We start from the raw sequence: 22,883 nt of genomic DNA on the forward strand, positions 1-22,883 counted from the left end.
CCCAAAATGTGCTTTCTGAAATCCAAACCATGCCATTCCCCTCACTAAAACACTTCCTGAGGATGGCATGCACCTTCCACAGCTGGAGTCTTTGGCCCCCTCCAGACAGTGAGAAAGGCTGATGTGACTACTTGAGATCTAAGGATGAGTGCCCAAGTGCTCCTGTCCACTGAACCCTGTCATCAGGGGCATCCCAGCACAGCAAGACTCATCCTCTCTGTGGTGGCCTGGACTCCATGGACCACACCCAATTCATCAGCCAGCCTGGGCTGCAAAGGGTCTGCAAACCCATGCGTGTCCCTGCCTGCCCCAAAGTAAACACCTCGTGCAGACACATACCATTTCTCTTGTGGTGAATAAAAACTAAAGTAAAATTCAAGGCCTTACCAAGCTCCCAGTAACTTTTCACTATGCAACTAATCAATATGAAAAATGTTGCTGTTACTACAGAGGCATGAAATTTGAAAATTTGAGAAGTCTGAGAAAAGGGGGGTCCTGGGAGAAACCCTAAAAGTCGGGAAGCTCTGTGAATGCAGGGCATGCATCATCTTGGGTTTAGATCCCTAGCTGCTGGTGCAGGCCTTGGTACCACACAGGCGCTAAGTCACCGTGTCTGGATGACCGTGTGAGGCTGCCTGGACAGGGCCAGGGGTGCACACAGAGACAGAGACTGGATCCCGATGCCCACCTGCTCCATGGGACAGAACTGGGGTGAGGTGTGGGAGCCACACTCTGCCTGTGATCCCATCTGGGGGCTGCGGAAGGCCTGCACTGTTTAGAAGGGGCTGCTGGGGCAGCACTCTGGGGAAACGTGTGGGACCCCCCTGATTCTCTCAACTGTGGCATTTCTAGTAAGTGATAAGAGGCCCTGGTATATGCCCGTGTCCCAGAACCTGTCTGTGCTGGGGATTTATGCCTTTCAAATTCAGCGGGGCCAGTGGACCATTTCCAGGACAAAGCCAGAGGTGGTCTCCCACCTCCCACCTCTTGCACCCCAAAGCCACAGTACCAAAGGTGCCTTCTCTGCAGGAGGTAGGGCGTCGCATTCCTCGGGGAACAGACACTTCTTGCATAACAAATGGGCCCGGCACCACAGCCTTCCCCACCACCTCCCGTGGCCCGTGGGCAGGGCCTGCCTGTAGCAGCAGAGCGCGTCCGGATGTTCAGCCAAACACCCTTCCCCAAGCTGGTCTGCCAGCAGCATGGCTGGGAGAAGGATACCATGCCCCCCAGACCCATGTTTGGTCCCCTCAAAAGCCTCCTGAATGGCAACTGGAAATCTTTCTTACCAAACAAGCCCGGTTGGTACAGGCTGACATCCTGATTTCACCATCTCATTAAAACTACCTTCAGGGGCGCCTGGGTGGCTCAGTCGGTTAAGCGGCCGACTTCGGCTCAGGTCATGATCTCACGGTCCGTGAGTTCAAGCCCCGCGTCGGGCTCTGTGCTAACAGCTCAGAGCCTGGAGCCTGTTTCGGATTCTGTGTCTCCCTCTCTCTGACCCTCCCCCGTTCATGGTCTGTCTCTGTCTCAAAAATAAACGTTAAAAAAAAAAAAACTTAAAAAAAAAAAAAAAAAAAAAAACTACCTTCAGACCCCACCTTGGGATTGTTGATAGGGGCAAAGTCCCCAAATCCTTGGGAAAGTAGGTCCTGGAACCCGTGGCTGACATGAGGCAGTCAGGGTGAGCAGTTGAAGCACCGGTAACCCCACTTGGGTCTCGGTTTCCAGTCCCCCGTTAGCCCTGACGCCCTCCCCTGCATCCTCCCAGAACCTCGGGATCAGAGTGGGCTCCACGACTGAGGACTTCCTATGGGACTTGCCCAAGTGACAGGTATTTTTTGTCTTTCATCTGGAAAAACTCATGAAGTGGTATGATTATTTCTATTTTATGGACGAAGAAACTAATTCCCTGTAAAAGTTAGCCGCAGAAACTGCAAGAAGTAGGAAAAAATAAATAAAAATCCACGAATTGAAGGTCATCACTGTGGCAGGAAGCAGGAAAAGGAAAAATCCTAAAAGGAGTCTGAGCTCTTCATTACAGAACCACGTTCCCTCCCCGCCCTCACCCATGTGACACCTCTAGGTGGGCAAGGAGCTGAGGGATGGAGCCTCCTGGGCCCACAGACAGGCTGAGCGGCAGGGAAAGCCTCGCCGTGGAGATCTCACAACTCCCTTTCCCGGCCGGCGCGGACGCGTTCTGGAAGGCGGGCTCACCTCCATGCGCGCCTTGTAGAAGTCCACGTCGTGCAGCTTCTCCCTGCAGCGCACGAGCTCCATCTCCAGCCTCTCCACGCGGTTCGCCTTCTCCCTCAGGGAGTCCAGCTCGTCGCGATAGGCACGGGCAGACCGGGCATCAGCCGCCAGCTGGATGTTCTGGGGGGTGGGAAAAGGCGGGGGAAGCCAGCTTAGGGCCCCCCCTCCAGGGAGGGGAGAGGGGCTCAAGTCCCTGCAGTGCAGCCTTTCGGGGACATCCCAGGAGAAGCCAGGTCCGGGGGGCCCGGCGGGTCGGCGTGCAGGTCCCTGCGTGGGGTCCCCCACAGGCTGTCACGAAGACACAGGGTCGTCCCCCCACAGCAGTTCTCAGGACAGCTGGCTGTCAGGCAGCGTCGCTCTGAGCAGACAGAAACAGAGGCCTTTGCCGGAAGCTCCTGATGCTGTTTTCCTGAGCCTCTGGGCCACAGTCACTGTGGAGTCTCGGCCACCACCACCTCCTCCAGGACACACGCACAGGCCCGCCCGCTCACCTCCTGCTTGGCCTTCTGAAGCTCTAGCACCAGCTGGTCCACCTCATGCCTGGTGTCCACAAGCTGCTCGGTCTTCTCCTCCCTGGGGGCGATGTGGAGGAACGGAGCTGAGGAGCGTCCTCAGCCAGCACCCTGAGCGGCCCCCCACCTCATGAGACCACAGCAGGGAGCGGGACGGCGGCTTCTGGGAGGGAGGAGGCCAGTGTGCGTACGGGGCTTACAAAAACGTTCCTGACTCGCATTCTCTTCTGCCTTTAACTTTTCAAAGCCTGCTCTCAAACTCCACCCACCAGACACTGGGTTTCCCTCTGAGGGTGCAGGGCAGGGGGACAGGTAAGGAGGCTCCTGCCACAGGTGCACTCCCCACTGCCAGGCAGGCAGGCAGGCAGGCAGGCTGTGAGGGGGAGGAGGGCAGCTCCCCAGACGGGGCACAGGGACATTCTCCTGCTGCAGGAAAAGAGGTGACAACAGGTTCACTGGATGGCGGGGTGGGGTGGCGGCATGGGGGTGGGGTGGGGTTGCATCCTCCCTCTAGCCAAGAAAACATGCCACTGGGTGATCAGTCCTGCCCCAAACTGGACAAGTGTGGACAAGAGGCTATCTGCAGACCATCTGTAACCCGGGCCGGTTGGAGCCCTAAAGATCTGGTAGAACCCCTCCCCGTGCAGGCCCAGACAGGGAGGGAACTAGTCCACGTTCAAACAGCGAGCGAGCCTGGGGCAGCGGGCTCTGGGGCCCGGGTCGGACGGCTCCGGTTGGCCGCACCACACGACAGACCACCCAAAAGCAGAAAGACAGCCCAGCCCGGGGGTCCCTGCAGGACTCACAGCTCCTGTCTCACACGGCGCAGCCTGGCCTTGGTGTCCGCCAGCTCCACGGCCAGGTGCTGCTTGTCCTCGCTGGAGAGGCTGCTGGTGGGGCTGGGGGTGGACTCGGCGCTGGAGGACCTGAGCGGGCTGGGCGGGTGCTGCGCCTGCAGGTAGTCCCGCTCCTGCGTCAGGTCCACGATCAGCTGCGGCAGGGCAGGGGGAGGGGGGGGAGAGCAGTCGCACCAGCGCGCCCCGTGCCCTGGCCCAACCATCGACAGACAAGGAGAAAGCAAGAGCAGAGGCCGGGTGTGGGGGAGAAACCATGAGGGAGGTGGCTCGAGTTTGTAGGAAGAGCTAGAATATTCGGTGGGACAAGGAGTGCGTGAATGGGGGCAGGGCCCCGAGCTCGGCGTTTCTACAGACTTCTCCTCCCGCAGGTGTGTGCGGCCACGCACCTCCGTGCACTCGTCACGCTCATCTATGAGCCTCCTGAGGTGAAACACCATGTTCCTCGAGAGGGCCTCCAGCTCCTCCGGGGCCACGTCCGGGAGTTCCAGCCACTGCAGGTCAAACACGTTCTCCTGGTTGTGGGTCACCTGTGGGCACACAGGCAGGCGCTGCAGAGGCCGGCAGGGAGCATCCGCCTCCCCGCGCTAGGCCGGGCGGCGGGGTAGTGGCTGACACGTCCCACTGACATTATCAACCCGTCACTGACACATCTACTGCACCAAGGGGCCTCATGAGTAAGGGCAAACTCCCTTCAACCAAGCTCTGGTGCAAAACACTCCTGCTTTCAACACCGGCTCAGAGAACACCTGGAGTCTTAGATTTTTTTTTAATGTTTATTTTTGAGAGAGAGAGACAGAGACAGAGACAGAGTATGAGCAGGGGAGAGGCAGAGAGAGAGGGAGACACAGAATCCGAAGCAGGCTCTAGGCTCCAAGCTGTCAGCACAGAGGCCAACATGGGGCTCAAACTCAGGAACCGTGAGATCATGACCTGGGCCAAAGTCAGGTGCTTAGCTTAACCGACTGAACCACCCAGGCGGGCCAAGCACCTAGATTCTTTAATGCCAGAAAGCTCTCCTACAATACAGTATTTCCCTAAACAGTCCTCAGATACGGTTGTTGTAAGCTGTCAATTTACAACTCAAGAAAGGGAAGCCTCAGGGGCTGGGAGAATCCCTCAAGAGGGGGACCCTGTGTTACTACTTCAAATCCAATGTGAATACGGCAAATGTTACATAAAAGTCTTATGTCAGAATGTGGGGCACATAACAATCTTATTTCGGGGGAAGATATTTCATAATCTAAAACAATTTTCAGTAAGCCTGAATCTCATTCCTCACGTAAAATCATCTGGTTTTTCCCTTTCCGCCAGGTGTGAGCGGAGACCCACAGCGATGTCTGCACATAGCAGCCTCTCCATGGATCGTGACAGTCTGACCTTCTCACCACCCCCCAGCCCCAGACCTACTGAGGGGGCAGATGATCTATTTGGAGCACCTGATAGCTTAGTTTGGGAAGTGAAGTATTCGTGTACTCAGGCCTCAGTGGGGGAAAACAGAAAGAAGCCAGAGCTATCCACTCAGTGAGGCGCACCAAAAAAAGTTCTTAAATTTTTCAGAGTAGTAAACGGAAACAGAAAATAGTTGAACAAAACAAAAGACAGGGCCCTTTAGTATCTCAAAAGGGCTTTCTTACCTCTCCCCTCCTGACAAAGGAAAAGCTAAGATTCAGCTGATCCTGAGGAATCAGGAGAACCTTATCCCATGGTACAGGGTACCTTAAACTCTCAGAACTGGGAGCACAGGCTGGATGGGTGCTAGGTCTGCCCACAGAGGAGAAAAGGGGAGCAGGGGCTCAACCCCAGTGCACATCAGTCACCCAAGGAGCTTTTAATTAAAGGCTCATGCCCTCATCCCCTAGTTCTGACTCAACAGGCCTCTTGTGGGGTCTGGACACCTGAACGTTTAAGCAGCACCCAACTAATTGTGAAGCCAGTCCCCATAGCCAGCCACCAAATGACATGCATGCAAGACTCCTTTTTGGCCACATTTGACCTTCTCTTTCTGATATTCTGCTGTCTGAGCAGGAAAGGTGGTCAGTGGCAAAAAACAAACAAACAAACAAACAAACAAACAAACACTGCTGGCCTCAAGGACCCAGTGCCCAGATAAATACAATTTTCAAATTAAAAGCAGAATGGTTCTTAGGCTAACAGCTGGTCTGCCCCTGATAAGGATGCTTGAGGATATCTGTGACACTATTGACTCTCCCTGATGGACCCCCTACCGGCCCAGAACTGCATCTGTCTCCTGCTTCAAATCCCACCTCAGAACTCATGCCCCCAATGCCCCGACAGTGCCCTGGGCAGCTATGGAAGCCCGGGAGCCCAGGAGCAGCCTGTCCCTGGTGCCAGCAGCGGGAGCTCTGCCTTCACTGCCCCTGTCAGTTATATACCTGCTCCTACGAGCTCCTGGTTATATCTTTTATATTTAATACATCTGTCCAATTACACGGAAGGCTGAACCTTAAGTCCTGAGGTAATTGAAGAATTTTGGTGTAAGGGTGGGGTGGAGATCAGGGAAGAAAATTTTCAGGTGAGCACCTGCCTCTCTCTACAGGCTCATTTTCCAGGGAAACCCCCTCCCACCAAGGTCAATGGCGGAGAGGCTGCTCTCAGTGCAGAGCCCTCCTGACCCCATCCTGGACACTGCGTCTCTGGAGACAGCCCTCTGGGACTTGCTGGTTTTTAACTTCCCAAGTGGCGGCGGCTTGTCTCTCTGCCATGTTACTGACAGAAGCAGAGAATCTCTTTCTATAAAGATCAACCATTCAAAACAGGGTGACATTTGCCAGAATACATTTTCAGGATCTGTAAATCAAATTCTGAGCCTAAACCACTTGACAGCTCTTAAAAATAGTCTGAGTCCATATTAGGCAAGAAGAGGAGGCAAAAGATGACTTGATTGAGGGTTTAAAAAATTTTTTTATTTTTACCCCATTTTATTTTAGCTCACTGATGATTACCTTTCCAAATAGAATACATTTGTCTGTGGTGTCTGAAACCTAAGATCAGCAAGAATATTGATGGGTGACATATTCTTCAAACTTTTCACTGGTGGAGACTGCCCATCTCCTGGCCACCACAGGAGCGGCGGTCCACAGCCACACCCCACGAAGCCACACACCTACCTCCTGTATATGGGCCACGATCCCGGCTTGGGTCTCAATGTCCAGCTGTTTGATTCTTTCAATAAATTCCTCTTTCCTCTCACACTGTGGAGGGTTACAGGTGTTAATGGAAGCATTCTGTGAGGGCAACCTGGGGCCACCATGCTACAGAAGTACAAACTATCCACCCAAGCCCTGGCTTTCTCCTTTATACCCCAGAATGCTCTTGTCCCCTTACCAGCCCTTACACTAAGGTTTCTCTAGAAGTTTCTTTGACTACCTAGATCAGACCTATAGCAGATTTTTAAAAAGCACATTCCAGACTGAAAACACTGGCGGTAGAACGCTGAAATCTGCACTGTATTATTTTAAGTAGGTTTCATGTCCAGCGTGGGGTTTGGACTCAGAACCCTGAGATCAAGACCTGAGCTGAGATCAAGAGTCAAATGCTTAACCCACTGAGCCACCCAGGAGCCCCTGAAATGTGCACTTTGGACAATCTCTCCAGATGATTCCTAAATCGGTAAAGAACAAGAACACCTGGTCTAGGCCAGGGGCTGGCAAACTTCATTGGTAAAAGGCCAGATGGTTAAAAAAAAAAAAAAAAAAATTCTCAGACCCAGTGGGCCACGCCCCACAGATAATATGTAAAGGAATCAGCATGGCCGTGTTCCCATAAAACTTCATTTACAAAAATAGGTGGCAGGTCAATTTGGCCCCCAGGCTGCAGTTTACTGATCTTGTTCTAGATGTTCCCATACGGGGCAGTCTACTCATGGCGTCTCGGTCCGTGGGATCCCCACCTGCTCTCTTGCACAGGGTGCTCTGTGTGAGAGATCAGTGCCATCCAAGATGGTGGCCACTGTCTCTCAGGCAACCAATGGTTTCACTCCCACCTCAATTCAGGGGGCGTTTGATCCGCACAACTCCAAACACAAGATGGCTAAGAGCAGGCCCTCCCCACTGCATGCCTGGATCCCTACCTGGACGGCACAGCCCAGCACCAGCAGCAGCACCTTCTTTATTTCTTCCATGCTCTTCCCTAAACCAAAAGAGCAAGATAAATGTAACTAAGCTCAACTGTTCATAAAATTTCACCACTGATCTGCATGTGCTGTAGGGGAGGCGGGGGTGGAAGGGATCAAGCTAGAAAGCTAGAGAAAAAGGACTCTTTCAACCCAGCGATATCCATGTAGGTGTGCAGAGTCCATCTGTTTTCTATGTATGGGTTTATTTTTTTTGAACCAAATGAGAATTCCGTATATGACTATTTGTGGCCCTTTTCCGTTCAGATAGCATAAATATCCTCTCATGATAACGAAGGAACTTCAGAACCAGCAGCTCTTTTCAGTGTGTGGGAAGCAAAGTACAATGGGAGAGAGTAATCCCCACGGGAAATACGGAGTCCTCCAAAACACGGCCGTACGCAACTTTACTTTTCCACCACGCAAGAACATCCAGGAGCCAGAGGAACAAACCACCACACTCACAGCCTGGCTTCACACTATGGACTGTTTACGCATCGGTTCAGTCCCCCCCCCCCCCCCCCCACACACACACATTCGACTAGAATACTCTAAAGCAAATCCCTAACATACATGTGGCATTTTTGATGGTCTCATCTTTACTTTGTACAAAGACCACAAACTTATTCAACCAATCTTCTTGGAGAGGTTCAAGTTTTTGATACTCTAAATAATGTGATAGAGAACATCTTAGTGGCTAATTCTTTATGCACATACTTACATCTTTCATTTAAAAAAAACTTTTCTTTAAAGTTTATTTTGGCGGGGCGGGGGGAGGGAGAGAGGGAGAGAATCCCGAGCAGGTATGATGCTGTCAGTATGGAGCCTGACGAGGGGCTCGATGTCATTTTTTTATGAAATTTATTGTCAAACTGGTTTCCATACAACACCCAGTGCTCATCCCAACAGGTGCCCTCCATCAGCTGAAAAATTCTACAGGATTCTCCCTTTCTCATTATATCCTCTTCTGTTTGGGGGAAAAGGGACAAGCCACATATAGCCTGGTTTTCTTGACAGACTTACCAGCATGAGCTCACCCTGTGCAAAAACGGCCCCAGGTATCCCCAACACCTGCTAGGATAAACAAACCAAACCTGGGTCCCAGGAACTAGTGTGGTTCATTCCAGGTCCCTGGGTGTAAGGTGGGTGTGGAGTGACACGCGATCTTGTCCTAATATTTCTCAACGGAAAAGTGTCTCAAAATAGCTTTTCCCTGACATCGTGGTGGAGTCTCAGATGTGGGGGCTGGACATTCGTTCAGCCAAAACTGAACACCCCTTCCTACCTTCCAGCCTGAAGGCGGGCAGGAGGGGCTGGCGAGCTGGACCACAGGGACCCTTCCGAGCACTCAGATTCCACAGTCTTAACACACTTAGCTTTGACGGCACTGTACACCAGTGTACTGGGCTAAGGCCCTTCTCTTTGCTAGTAAGGTGCACAACTTCATCAGTGTTTGAAATGGGAACATTTTCAGACTTTCATACATTTTTTTTTTTTTTTTTTTTTACTGGAGGCCTTTTACTTGTCCCAAGAGTCTAATCCATAGACATAAATAAATAGATGGCCACGACTCACTTCTCCGTTAAAGCTGAACTGATGATCAATCACAATTTTAGTGTTGATTACAAGGAAATGCCCACCTGAATATTAAAAGCCTACAATCAGTCTCACCAAAATCTTTCCCTGGCCACAGTGCTGCATCCAGCCCAGGTGACCACCCTCACCTCTGTCCCCAGACACCCAGCCAGTGCCCCTCATACACCTTTGGTGGATAGAACAGGTACAGACCCCTCCCAGCCACTGCCAGTGATTCACCACCTGTCATGGGCCATGAGCCCGGCGTATAACCGGCAGGGACACACAGGAGGAAAGCATTCGAAAGGTCTCCTGTTAGCCCAGACATAAGTCAGAGTTCACACGGAGAATCTTTACATACTGTGTTCACAGCGAAGGCCCCAAAGGCCCTCATTATATCATACACTAGAATAATTTAAACAGCCCCGATGATCCATCTTCCTGGCTCGCAACAGATGAGCAAACTAAACGTGGGAACAAGCACTGAACACGCCCACTGCCAGTAGCAGGAGCACAAGCCAGTGACTGCAAGGAAAAGACCAGAAACCCTATGTACACACACGCCAAGGCCTCAAAACTACATTCTGTGGCTATTAAAACAACAAAGGTTCTGTTCCCTCACCACCCAGCACTTACACACCTTGACAACCATGAGTCATTCATTCATTCGTTCATTCACTCACTCACACCTATTAGAGAAGTATGCAATTCCTGTTTTGCTAAGTCTTAGAACAGAGTAGGGGGGAAAGGTTTTAAAGGGACAGAGTTTTAGAAAAATTCTCATGGAAAAAAAGTATTTAAAATAAACTTTTTGGTAATGAACAGGGTACCAGGAAAATCACCCCTGCCCTCATTCAAATGAACCAGTGCTGCGCTCATTCTCACCAGGCTAAGTGAATACAAACATTTGCTTATAATAGATGCATCCTGGGGTGCCTGGGTGGCTCAGTCGGTTGAGCATCTGACTTTGGCTCAGGTCATGATCTCACAGTTCGTGGGTTCAAGCCCTGCATCGGGCTCTGTGCTGACAGCTCAGAGCCTGGAGCCTGCTTCGGATTCTGTGTCTCCCTCTCTCTCTGCCCCCTCCCCCACTCATGCTCTCTCTCAAAAACAAAACCCATTCTAAAAAATTAAAAAATAAATAAATGCATCCTGTGATTTACCCCTACACAGATTCCTGTGAAGTTAAAAAAGTATATGAAAATAAAAAACGGAAGAATACAAGTTCCTTCATTTCTCCTGGGAAGCTGATGCCCAATTTCTCTCAGGATTTCAACAGTAAGGCAAACTACTGCTATTTTCATAAATCTGCCAGATTGTAGGTTTTGAATAGTTTCAAAACATACCCGAAGACTCTGTACTGGGTCCCTGCCAATAAGACTGGCTCAGTGACACACTTAAGCAGGCCAAGAAGAAATAAACCTGCAGGCAACTCCCTCCCAAGCACCCCCAGGGGTGGAGGCTCGCTGAGAACAGAACCAGAATCGACACAGTCCTCTGAGCTCAGACCAGGGGCAGCAATTTTAAAAAGCTGATAAATGCTATGGAAACCCAGAGGAAGGACATCTAGTTTGCAGTAAGGATCAGGCAAGGCTTCCTGAGGAAATGACCCCTGAACTGAGACCCAAGGATGACGAGGGATGTAAGACGCAGGTGAACCAGGGCTCAGGCACAGGGATCATCAGCATGTGCAGAGGCCCAGAGGTAAGGCAACATGGTGTCTGTCAAATTATGAATGCTTTGTGGTTACGGGTGGGTCTTCAGAGTGAGAAATGGGGGCAGGGTATGAAGTGATGTTCATTTCTCTACCGAGTGAGTCACAGGCAACCAAGGGGGGAGGGTCAAAAACATCCGACACCCTCTGCGTCTACCCACAACCCCAGGGGGAATCCCATGACAGCCTGAGCTAATGGCTGAATCTAAGAAAAACCTTCCTTTACTACCTGCTTCCTACAGTCCTGACACAGAGAAACTCACACCGGCCTTAGCAGAAATAGAATACATCAACATATGCTGATCTAAGCTATATATAAAGTTAGATGTTTGTAGCAACCCGCTTCCAAAACAGAAGGGAAACTATCTGATATTGCATGTGTGTGAGGGTAGACAAAAGATAGAAGTAGATAGACAGTAGGTAGATAGAAGTGGGTTTTTTTTTTTTTTTTAGTAAGTTCATTTATTTCTGAGACAGCATGCAAGCGAGCGAGCGAGCGAGCAGGGGGGGTAGAGAGAGAGAGAGAGAATCTGAGCAGGCTCTGCACTTTCAGCACAGAGCCCAACATGGGGCTGGATCCCACGAACCATGCGATCATGGCCTGAGCCGAAATCAAGAGGCAGACTCTTAACCAACTGAACCACCCAGGTGCCCTTCGAAGTGTAGTTTGATAATTAAAGTACATGACCCTCTAAAATGTGGAGGCAGAGCTAGATCAGGGCTGGAAAATCCCCTTTCTAATCTCCTGTCTGTGGTACATGTGGCTCGTCAATATCAACACCTTGTTAAGCAGCCTGGAAAGAGGCCTCAGAATCCCTCAGAAAAGAGCACTGGACAGCACCTGCCAATCAACAGAAGTTGACACATGAAACGAAACCTGTCTTCCGTGCCTGGTACGTGATCTCTAGGGTCCTTTTTGGGTCCACTCTGAGTCTCCAAGATTCAGCCCTCTGAATGTTCCCACTTCCTGGTCTCTAGATACGGAAAATAAACCTTGTCATTGATTATTGGTCACTTATGTATGAAGGTGGGGATTTAGGCAAAGGAATGCTAACAGTCCCCTCTAAGACGGAGCCCCTCTTGCACACCCTCTGCTCTGTTGAGGTCAGAAGGCACCGTGACTGCCTGCAAAGACAGGGTCAGAGAAAGGCAGTGATACTGACTCCTCAGTCTTGCTCGCTCAGCTCTCCACAACCACAGGGGCCCAGGATCAGCAAACTGCCAGCCAGGCTGAGGGTTTAACCCGGAAAATGGAAAATGGGGGACCCTTTCAGGTTAATTCTGGAAAATGGACCCTTTCCTGGAAAATGGACCTGGAAAATGGACCCTTTCAGGTTAATTCTGCCCCCGCCCCACCCCGTGCCCTTCATGCCTGCGGGCCATTACTGCACTTTCAGTAAAACACACAGTCATCTGATTTAACCCCAAAGGACAGCATTATCTCCACTTTACAAACAAGAACAGGTTCAGACCAGCAGAGTCACAGAACTAAGATTTGGTCCTGCGCTGTTCACCACCTGCTTTGCCCTAACTCCCTATCGTCCTTTTGCCCCCTGAAACTGTCATTACTGAGGGTTACAGCTCCTTCCAGAACAGAACTCTATCTCGTTTAGCATCTGACCCAAATGCCACAGTGCAGGCATTTAACCAGTGCCTGCTGATTGAGTGAGTGACATTAACAGTTAACACTGAGTCCCTGGGTAGAACATAGAGAACAATTTCAGTTTCCTTCCCTGCTGGGATGGAGACTATGCATTCGTATGTACCTACTTGTTCTTAATAAGTCTCTATACCGCTCTCCTCTGCTGTGTGTTAGAGTCGATCACTAACTGTGTTTCCCGTTTAACAAAAAAATTTTTTTGAAAAAGTGAGAGAGTGCTCGAGCAGGGAAGAGGGGCAGAGGGAGGCTGGGGAGAGAGACGGAGGGAGAGAGAATCTTAAGCAGGCTCCACGGCCAGTGCTCAGCCCGATGTGAGGCTTGATCTCACGACCCTGAGATCATGACCTGAGCCAAAATCAAGTCAGATGCTCAACCGAGTGAGCAACCCAGGCACCCCTCTGTGCTTTCTTATTTAAAAAACCGTTATTTCCTAAGGATGATTACGGGGCTGTCTCACTGATTTGAAAGTAATGCTGTGCTGAACGTGACCCATGTGTATGTCTCTTCAATGTCTAATGGCATCCTGAGACTCACTCACAAGAGCACAGCTCTGTGGGCCCTCCTGAGGACCTGGCTTGCATCAAAACCAGCGGTTTATTATCATTTGAACAGTCAGGGTCACCTTCCGCAGGCACTGCCGAGGAACAGAATGGATGGGGAGTTCCTGGTGGGTGGGCACATGAGGACCTCCCCCACATACCTGTCTCGGTGCATACGGTCTGAAGCAGGCATCTCCACATGATACCTCACTGGCTGAAGGGCGACCCCTAGGAAGCCCTCACCTAGCTTTCTGACACCCAGAACATTACCACACGGGGCCCCCACCAGGCAGGAACATAACCAGGCACTCCACTATCTGTTTATTCAGTTACTGAATAAATGGTTATCACAGGTGGGCTTTGGCAGGCACCAAGTCGCATGGCAGTGCAAACGGTGCAGGGGCCTCCCACGCAACCCCCCCCCCCTCCGCCGACCAGCGGCCCCCTGATCCCGGCATCAGTGCACCCCCCAATCCAGCCTGCCGCCAACCCCCGGATCCCCCAGCACCGCCGGGTGTGGGCAACAAGAGGCGTCTGCCCAGCAACAGAGGCAGCTGCTCCCAGATTGGGGAGAACACTTTGAAACAGCCACCCCAAGCCCCTCAGACAGCATGCCCGACAGAAAGGACTCCCTGCCTGTCCCCCTCCCCCCACCCCCCCCACCCAGGCCACAGCAGGGGAAAGCTAATTCTCCCTAGCACCAAACAATTACAGATCAGAAAAGCAAAATGCAGAGGCGCCTGGGTGGCTCAGTCGGTTAAGCGTCCGACTTTGGCTCAGGTCATGATCTCACGGTTTGTGAGTTCGAGCCCCGCATCGGGTTCTGTGCTGACAGCTAGGAGCCTGGAGCCTGCTTCCGATTCTGTGTCTCCCTCTCTCTCTGTCCCTCCCCTGCTCACAGTCTGTCTCTCTCTCAAAGTAAACAAACATTAAAAAAAAGAAGAAGAAGAAAAGCAGAATCTGACCACAAGAACTCAGCTTGAGACCCAGCATCTGTACTGGTTGCAGGCGAGAGGGTGCCACAGGCAGGAGATGATGCGAGGAAGGGAAGGGTTCCTCCCCACCACCAGGCAGAAAACTCAAAGCCCAAATACTATCAGTGACCATAAAGAACCTTTCACAAACAACATCTCGTCCCTCCTCCTCGGACAGCCACGGCCACAGGGAACAGTGCTGCTGGAAGCCATGGCGTGGTTACCACAGCCAGGGAGCCGTCTCTGTGTACAGACCATCGCTAAGAAGTTTACTCAACAAAGGCTGGTATCCAGGCAGATCCCAGGGCTGTTCCGAAGGCCGGCATTTGGCTGCGCTCTAACACCCGCCTGTGCCTCATGTTAACCAAGCTTTTCACGTTCCTGGAAAAGCAAAGTGCTGGCTTTCAGCTCAAGTGTCCAGCAACCCCGGCGTTCTAGATGGACCAAAAGACTCCTTTCCGGATCCAGCAAGCAGCACAGGAGCAAAGCAGCAGGCCGTAGCCTCGCCATTTGCAACCACACTTGGATGCTCTTCTGAGCCTGCTCCCTCCAGGACAGAACGGGGAGCGTCACCAGGATCCAAATGGCTACAAGGTTGGTTCTCCTTTGCTCACTTACTTCTTCCCTCTTTGTCTAAACAACCTGAGGTTTGGGGCCCCCGGGTGGCTCAGTCGGTTAAGCGTCCGACTCTTGATTTCGGCTCAGATCACGATCTCACAGTTCGTGGGATCGAGCCCCATGTTGGGCTTTGTGCTGACAGGGCAGAGCCTTCTTGGAATTCTCTCTCCCTCTCGCTTTCCGCCCCTCCCTCCCTCACGCTCTCAAAATAAACAAACATAAAAAAATAATAAAGAACCTGAGGTTTTCGTAAATACAAAAATAAAAATATGTGCACACAAGAACAAAATTACAGTGAGGGAGAAATGAAAAAAAAAAATAAGGTTAAGAGAAGTAACACCAGAAATCTCCCTTTAACCCCCGATGGTGGACGCTTGCCACCAGGTCACCCGGCAAGCGGCGGCACTAGGGAGGGCAGAACCGCAGGGAGATGGCGGGGGAGGGAAGCCAGCCCTCGAGATCTTTAAGAGAACACTCACTGGGGCAAGAAGACTGTTCCTAACAAACCTAGCTCTGGGCCCTCTTCCCGGGCTGCAGGGAGCAAGCCACAGGCACACAGCCCACACAGGCTTCCTGCTAGTCTGCAGAAGGCAGAGCTGTGCCGTGTGGACTAGGAGGCAAGGCTTCCACGGGGTCTGAAAAGCACTTTGGGGATGCCTTTGACAGGAGAGCAGGCAAACACTGCAAGGGTTAAATACTGATCCCAGGAGTTTCCTTCCAGCCTTTGAAAAGTAAACTTCGGCTGGGACAGAGCTTCCTCCTAGTGTCCTGAGGACAGATGCCCCTCATGGGATTCCCAACACAGTTCTACTCCTGTGGGCTTCTCCCTCCCAGGACACCTTTCCTCTGCTGCTCTGCCACACACAGCCTCCTCCAGGAGGTCTTCCCGGCCTGCCTGGCAGAATTCATCATCTGCTCTGCGTTTTATGGAAAGCACACGTATGTCACTTCTCACCCTGGAAAAGATCCAGCAGTTACCAACGCGGTCTTCCTATCCTCCCTCCCCCAACACGGACTGGGGGCTTCTTGAGCAAAAACAGCCTCCTTGTTTCCAAGGAGGGGCCCTGGACCCAGCGTGGTGGGCATCTGACAATGAAAGCTGGAGGAGAGGGCCGGGCTCAACTTCTCTGTGGGCCTCTGGCCGAGGGGTAGCCTACTCAAAAAAGCAAGGGTGCAGGGCCATTCTAGTCTTCTATGGGGGTGGGGGAGGGGCAGAAATTGGCCCTTTGGTTTCCTCCGTCAGAACAGAGGCCTGCATGAACTGGGAGGAAGCTATGGCACCTGCAGGCACAGAATGCTCCCACTCATCAAGGTGCTTTCTCGGTCACTAGAAGCCCTTCAGTGAGCACCAGAACAGGGAGAAAACAGAAGACCAATGGCCAGCCCACTGAATAGCAATTAATGGAATCCCCAAGGCTATCCTCAAGTGTTCCAGCTGTATTCACAGACAGCACTCTGTAGGATATGGGGACAGCCCCTCCACGGACCCGGGTATCTTGCCTTGTGTTTAAAATCCACGCAGCACCGGGCTGAAGGATGACGGTGGCCACTCCCCGATGACCCACGTATATATCCATCTGCAGAACTAAACAGTGACAAATGCGTCTCTTACCTATGGGGCCATCAAGCCATATGCTTCTGAAGGAGTTCCCTCTCCTCTCTGAGCTGGGTTTCCCAACTTAACATGGCTCCCTTCCTTCCACTCTAAGCGTCTTAGGTGGGATCAGCCATTTACAAGTCAGAAAACCACTACTGCACTTGGATACAAACCTTGGAAGACAAACAATGCTCTCTTCCAGCATGACTGCTGAATGATTCATCGGAGAAATTAATTTGCTACCACCTTGGCTTCCTGTCAGACGAATCCAGCCTTTTTTTTGTGTGGCCCGGTGACAGGCCTGGCTGCTGAGAAAGCAGAGCTTGAGGGGACCAGGGAGCTGGTCCAGGTGTGACCAAAAATCTTCCCTCGTTTAACAGATAAAGCAGACATCATCACCTCTTGGTTGTCATGACTTCTTCCAGAACGGACTCTGAGAAACCATGTAAATGTCCCTAATGGATGCACGGCTGGCAAGCTGGTGGGGTGAGGGCAGTTTCCAGCACATCATCTCCAGTCTCGCGGAGCCACACACACATGGTGCTGGGCACAGATGGACTTCCACTTGACCCTGACCACTGACATCTGATCTTTTGCATCTGTGAGAGCATGTGCTTAACACTTGTCAGCCGCACTTGCTTGAAGGAAGGGAAGTGGGGACAGGAGGAGATAAAGGTAGGTCTCCGGCAGGCATGCTTTCTTTACTGAGCACCTACTATGGGCCAGGTACTGCTGTGGACACTTGGGATAGATGGGCGGCAAGAAGAAGAAAAAACCCAAAGATTCCTGTCCTCATGAGAAATTACATCCTGGGGGTGGGGGTGGGTAAGCAACGCAACAGAGATGAAAAAATAAATGATACTGGAGGGTGATAAATACTGGGAAAGGGGGAGGCAGAGCAGGATGAGGGGACTGGCCTAGGGACACAGGGGGTCGGGAGGGGCACTTGAGCAAAGACTTGTGTCTGGGAAAAGCATGCCAGGCAGTGGGAACAGCCACTGCGCAGACCCTAGCGCCAGGAGGGAAGGGGCAAGAAAGTAACACAACCTGACTGGCATGTATCTAAGAGGACCAGGGGCTGTGCTTAGGACAGACTACCAGGGGCAAGGACAGAGCCAGGCAGGTGTCACAAAGCCACTCTGGCACGCAGCCGGGTGGGAGATCAGGGTGGCCATGTGGCAAGAGGAGTGAAGAACTCAGGTGCTGCGAAGGCACAGCCGAGGTACCTGCCTGACAAACAAGTGTGGGTGAGAGAGGTCAGGATTTAGCCAACTAGAAACAAAACAAAGGGACACCCTACAACACCCAGCCCTGGGAGCCACCAGAACAAGGTGGGAGCCACCAGGGCAAGGCTTTCCTGCTCACAGCCATCATGTAAAAGTGAGCAAGGGGCTCAGAGCAGAGTCCTGCGAGACCCCAGCCAGGCTCCAACAAGTGGGGTCCACAGTAATGAGGTACTGGACAGACGCTTCCCAAGGGACTGGCACCCAGGTGACAGACAACTGCACAACATCGTGCCATTAAAGAGAAAATCCAGAGTGGCAATTCAAGCTAAAGAAGAGAGAATGAGGATTTAGGGCCAGAGGGGCAGGTACTGCAGAGAGATTTTTTTTTAAGTTTGTTTATTTTGAGAGAGGGAGTGAGAACATAAGCAGGGGCAGAGGGGGAGACAGAGAAGGAGAGAGAGAATCCCAAGCAGGCTCTGCACTACCACTGCAGAGCCCAATGTGGGGCTCGAACTCATCAACTGAACCATGAGATCACGACCTGAGCCGAAATCAAGAGTCGGACACTTAACTGATGCAGCCACCCAGGCGCCCCACTGCAGAGAGATTTTAACAACAGTTTAAAGTATATGAAGTTCTTTGGGGCAACTGGGTGGCTATTGGTTGAGCATCCAACTCTTGGGTTTTGGCTCCAATCATGAGCATGGAGCCTGCTTATGATTCATTGTCTCTCTCCCTCCCTCTTTCTCTCTCTGCCCCTCTCCCTGGCTTGCACTCGAAAGAAAGAAAGAAAGAAAGAAAGAGGAAGGAAGAAAAGAAATAAAAGAAGGAAAGAAGAGAAAGAAAAGAAAAGAAAAAAAGAGAGAGAGAGAAGTTCTTTCTCGCATTTACTGAGCAGTTCTCGAATCCCACCCAAGGCAGAAAAAAGAGAACATCCTTTTGTCTGATGGGCGCAGGCACAGCAGGTCAGACACACAGAAAAAAATCTCATAACAGAAGTCATGACACCTCCCTTGTTGGGGTCAGAGCAAGGGGACAAAGGTTTGGCGTCTCAGGATGGGTGTCACTGGGACTGGATGCTCTGTTGGGTTCTGTCCTGCCCGCGGACCCTGGCTCCACTGAGACGCGTTTGCCAAAAAAACAGTAACAACAACCCCAAACTGTGATGTGTTATAACTAACGGTACAGTGTCCACGTGAGCCGAAAAGAGCACAGACATCTTCCTACGACGTGCGAGGAGGAGTAAAAAGACAGCGCTCCTCTCACCTTCCAAACCCACTTCCAGGCCACCACTCAAAACAGAAAGCAACTTTGTGCTTTATTCAAAAACAAACCCCAAATGCTTCACTCATCTATTTTTTTTTTTAATTGAAAACAGATGACACCATTCCATAAATAGGCCTCTGCATCTTCTTGCCAACCTTCCCTCTTCCCGGAGGCCCCCTGGGACTTCCGTCAAAACCTACCCAAGCGTGTGCCCAGCTCCCAGCTCCCGGCCAGGCCGCCAGTGCCGTGATGAGCCAGAACCGGTCTCTGTGCACGGCCCGCAAAGACCCCGCCTGGGAGCCCTCCCGGCTTGTCGCGAGGCCCACGCTCGCGGCCTCTTTCCAACCTCTCCTTGAGAGCTGGGGACACAACCTTTTGAGTGACATGTACGGATTCTTTTCTGTGCTGGAGACAATCCACGCACCTGTCACAGTTGGAAAGCAGCTTCCCCACAACGTTCTATACCTGAACTATGGCAAAGGTCACACGACTCTACACGATTATGACAGAGAGTCACCCCACAGTATACTCAGAATGGGTGAATTTTATGGGATGCAAACTATACCTCAATAAAGCCGTCTCAAGAAAAAGTCAGCGTCCACCTCACCTGGATGTTTCTGTTCAGCGCTGGACCTGAAGTGGGGGCCTGTGTTGTCTCTACATGTGGACAACCTCTTGGCCCCTGTGGTTCAGAGGCTGGAACAGAAACTCTGCCGAGGGGGAGGCTGGGGCCAGGGTTCCAGGGTGAGGAGGAATCTGGTGAAGGGGCTTCCAGGGGACAGGTTTCCCGCCAGCAGCAGGAAGAGAGGACACTGACAGGGAAAAGAAGGGGCACCCAGAGGAAGGTGGGTGAGCTACACAGCACGCCGGGGTGATGGGGGGGCTGGGTGGGGGAGTGGGAGGAGTTTCAGGTTAGATTGAGCCATCTGCCACTGCCAGTTTTGTAGGTCAAAACGGCTGAACACTGGCCCAACCTCACATGTCCGTGTGTGCTATGGATGGGAGCTCAGACTCCGGGGTCTGCTTACGGGCTGAGTGACAGAGGGCTCATCACTTAAACTCTACGGGCCTGCATCTTCTCACCTATAAACGGGATGGCACAGCCACACCCCGGAAGCACACTTTGATTTCCACGTTTTTTTTTTTTTTTTTTTAAATTTTTTTTTTCAACGTTTATTTTTTTATTTTTGGGACAGAGAGAGACAGAGCATGAACGGGGGAGGGACAGAGAGAGAGGGAGACACAGAATCGGAAACAGGCTCCAGGCTCCGAGCCATCAGCCCAGAGCCCGACGCGGGGCTCGAACTCACGGACCGTGAGATCGTGACCTGGCTGAAGTCGGACGCTTAACCGACTGCGCCACCCAGGCGCCCCTGATTTCCACGTTTTAATACATACACAACGCCCAGCACACGGCAGGCTCACCAAGGGCTCAAGGAGGGAGCATCCTTCTTTCCTGCTCCCCCGCCCGCCTCTTCGCCTTACGTGGCCGCCTCCAGAGCAGAACGAAGCTTGCACGGCCAGCCTCCCACAGGCATCTCTCTTCCCTTGTAAGACCGGCTCCCGAATACGTCAGGACAGTTCTGCTCGGCGAAGGAGACCCCCACTTTCCTGACGTTACTACAGAAATACGAGAGCGCCGACTGTCCCTGGGGCCCGGGGCTGTGGCTGGCATCCTCTGTGTGGGGGAACCAGGAAATCAAACCAAAACACGAATGGCCCAAAGGCAGAGCTGGGGGCAAAGTGAACCAAAGGCCCCGGTTACCGACACACCCAGTGGGTAAGGGCGTTCGCTGCCAGGAGCCACCCGGTGGGCCTGGGTGGCCTCTGCAAAGCCATCATGCAAGGCCGTAAGTGCTCATGGCCAGCTGTGCTAAAGACTATGGGAGGTCATGTGGAGAAAAGGCACATGCACCACCCAGCTGGGGCCCAGGAGGACACTCGCCAGGAGCAAAGTGATCTGATGCTCAGCTGCCCCCGACCTGGTGCCCCCAGATGCTGCTGCAGCCAAGGGCCACGGCGCTAAAATACAACTTCTCTACAAGAAGTGTCCTGGGCTGGTCACTCGGTGTACTCTTCCTTCAGTCTGCAGGCAACTTTAGCTAATGTCATACAGGCAGGAGCAAGGACGGCCAGACTCCAGTGGGAGCAGGGTGAGAGGAGATGCTGCAGAGGAAAGCTTCGGTTCCTTCTGTAGAAGCCTCTACTGTGTGGGGTCCTTCCTGCATTCCTGGACCCTCACCTGTTTCTAGGAGGCCAGAGACCTACGCTAGCCAAGTGTCCGCTGGAACGAGTCCCAGCCAGCTAGTGCACTGTCCCTGGGGCCGGCGAGCTGATGTCCATGAGCCATGGGTGCAGGTCAAGGCACACAACTGTGGCAGGGAAGAAATCCATCAGCCTGTTTAACTCTCCCGGTGAGTTAGCTGGGCAGGTATGAATTAAGCTCTGATTTTCTGCAATGGAGGACATTTCATTCAGTCTTTCAAAGGCACACCGAGTGTCCAAGCCTGGGACTTAGAAACCTTGCCCTCTCGGGCTCCACAGACATGTGGGAGGTATGAAAACAGATACAAAACAGGACATGCTGGAGAGATACACCACAGTGTGAATCAAAGTGTAGTACAATCCAGCGGAAGGGACATCCGTTCGCTCAAAAGGTTCTTAACTTTCTTGCCAATAGATACCACAATACCATGACGGTGTGGCTTCCACATTTACTAAGGAGAGACCCCCAGCAAGTCTGGCCTATGGCTCAGGCGCCTAAGCCTGACAAAGCAGTGGCCTCGCCTGCCTCCACACTTGCATATGAGGGGTTGGGAGGGCTCATTCTTAAGGGGGGAAGAAAACGTGCTCTTGGCTTAATGCCTCAGAGTAATAAACCACCCTTTAAAATCGCACCAAAATGATCACGTGTTGTCACTGTGGTGGCTCTGAGCCGGCAGCCAGAGCTCTGTCTCCAGCAGCTGCTCAGAGCCGATGGCACCGCCCGGGCACCGCAGGGGGCAGCTTCCACTCACCAGACAGCGGGTCTTTGCCAATCATCAAAACATTGGGCAAATTCATTACGATCAGCTGCTGGAGAACTTCCTACAGAAACAAAGGGGAAAAGATACCGTTAAGAACAGGAAACAAAAGTAAAGAATGATTAAGAAAATTACAGTTTATCAAGTCACTGGACAAAACGTGCAGCCGTTGGATGGTAACTATGAAGGATCCTATAGAATAGGAAGGAATATTTACAATACAAATAAACGTGAAAAGTCAAAGTTAATTATACTTCAGCCTTGCTCATGAACAAATAAAAGTCATGCTTGCATATGTACAGAAACCTCGGGAAAAAGATCTACTGCATGCTAGGATAGAGGATTAGGTGTAGGCTTCTTTTTAAGAGATGTCTTTATTTTTATTTTATGGTCTGCTCATGCAATTAAAAAAAAAGTACAGAGTAAAGATTACAGAGATGCTTCTGAGTCCCCACGACCTGATGATTCAGGATCCTAGCATTCAGCAGGCCTTTGGTACAAGCTGTAAATGAGGAGACTTCTCTCCTTTACGACACTGGCTTCCCTGGGAGAGGGGATAAATCACAGCTAATCTGCACCGTTAGAGGCAGCGCGCGGAAATGAGCCGCCTTCTGGCCCTCACACCAAGGGGCTTTGAAAGGAGGCCCAGGCACCAGCCATCAGTCATGGCCCCGTGTCTGGGGTCTTTAACAAGCTCCCCCTGGGAGTGTGCCGGCTCCGACCCACCGCTCATGTTGCCCAAAACACTTCTCAGGGCAGGTCTGCCTCCCCCGCCCAGATGTACCTGGTTCTTCACAAATCAGAAGATAAAAGTCTAATTTTACAGAAGACCAGTAAGGGGATAGGTTTCTTAGGTATTCTTGGTCTTACAAAAGTGGTCACTACAGAAACTTCACCAACAAAGCTCCTCTTAGGCCTTTTTAAAAATGTTTCC

At 51.8% G+C, this 22,883-nt stretch overlaps 1 protein-coding gene across 5 annotated transcripts in view; it reads right to left on the reverse strand.

Annotated features, from left to right (window-relative positions):
• Positions 1 to 22,883, reverse strand: part of CCDC88C (coiled-coil and HOOK domain protein 88C) — a 130,331-nt gene that overhangs the window by 54,796 nt on the left and 52,652 nt on the right. For 4 of the 5 annotated variants that reach the window (XM_060620560.3, XM_060620559.3, XM_078447904.2 and 1 more), the window contains 7 exons: positions 21,944 to 22,013; positions 7,716 to 7,774; positions 6,754 to 6,837; positions 4,012 to 4,152; positions 3,575 to 3,759; positions 2,748 to 2,829; positions 2,218 to 2,376 (listed from right to left, as the gene is read on the reverse strand). In XM_060620560.3, coding sequence (XP_060476543.3) covers positions 2,218 to 2,376; positions 2,748 to 2,829; positions 3,575 to 3,759; positions 4,012 to 4,152; positions 6,754 to 6,837; positions 7,716 to 7,774; positions 21,944 to 22,013 — 780 coding nt within the window. Of the gene's footprint in view, positions 1 to 2,217; positions 2,377 to 2,747; positions 2,830 to 3,574; positions 3,760 to 4,011; positions 4,153 to 6,753; positions 6,838 to 7,715; positions 7,775 to 14,359; positions 15,015 to 21,943; positions 22,014 to 22,883 lie in introns of those variants that run through there. The other variant, XM_078447903.2, reaches the window with a different exon arrangement.

The sequence above is a fragment of the Panthera onca genome, chromosome B3 (genome assembly GCF_046562875.1).
Source record: "Panthera onca isolate mPanOnc1 chromosome B3, mPanOnc1 haplotype 2, whole genome shotgun sequence".
Classification (NCBI taxonomy): Eukaryota; Metazoa; Chordata; class Mammalia; order Carnivora; family Felidae; genus Panthera; species Panthera onca.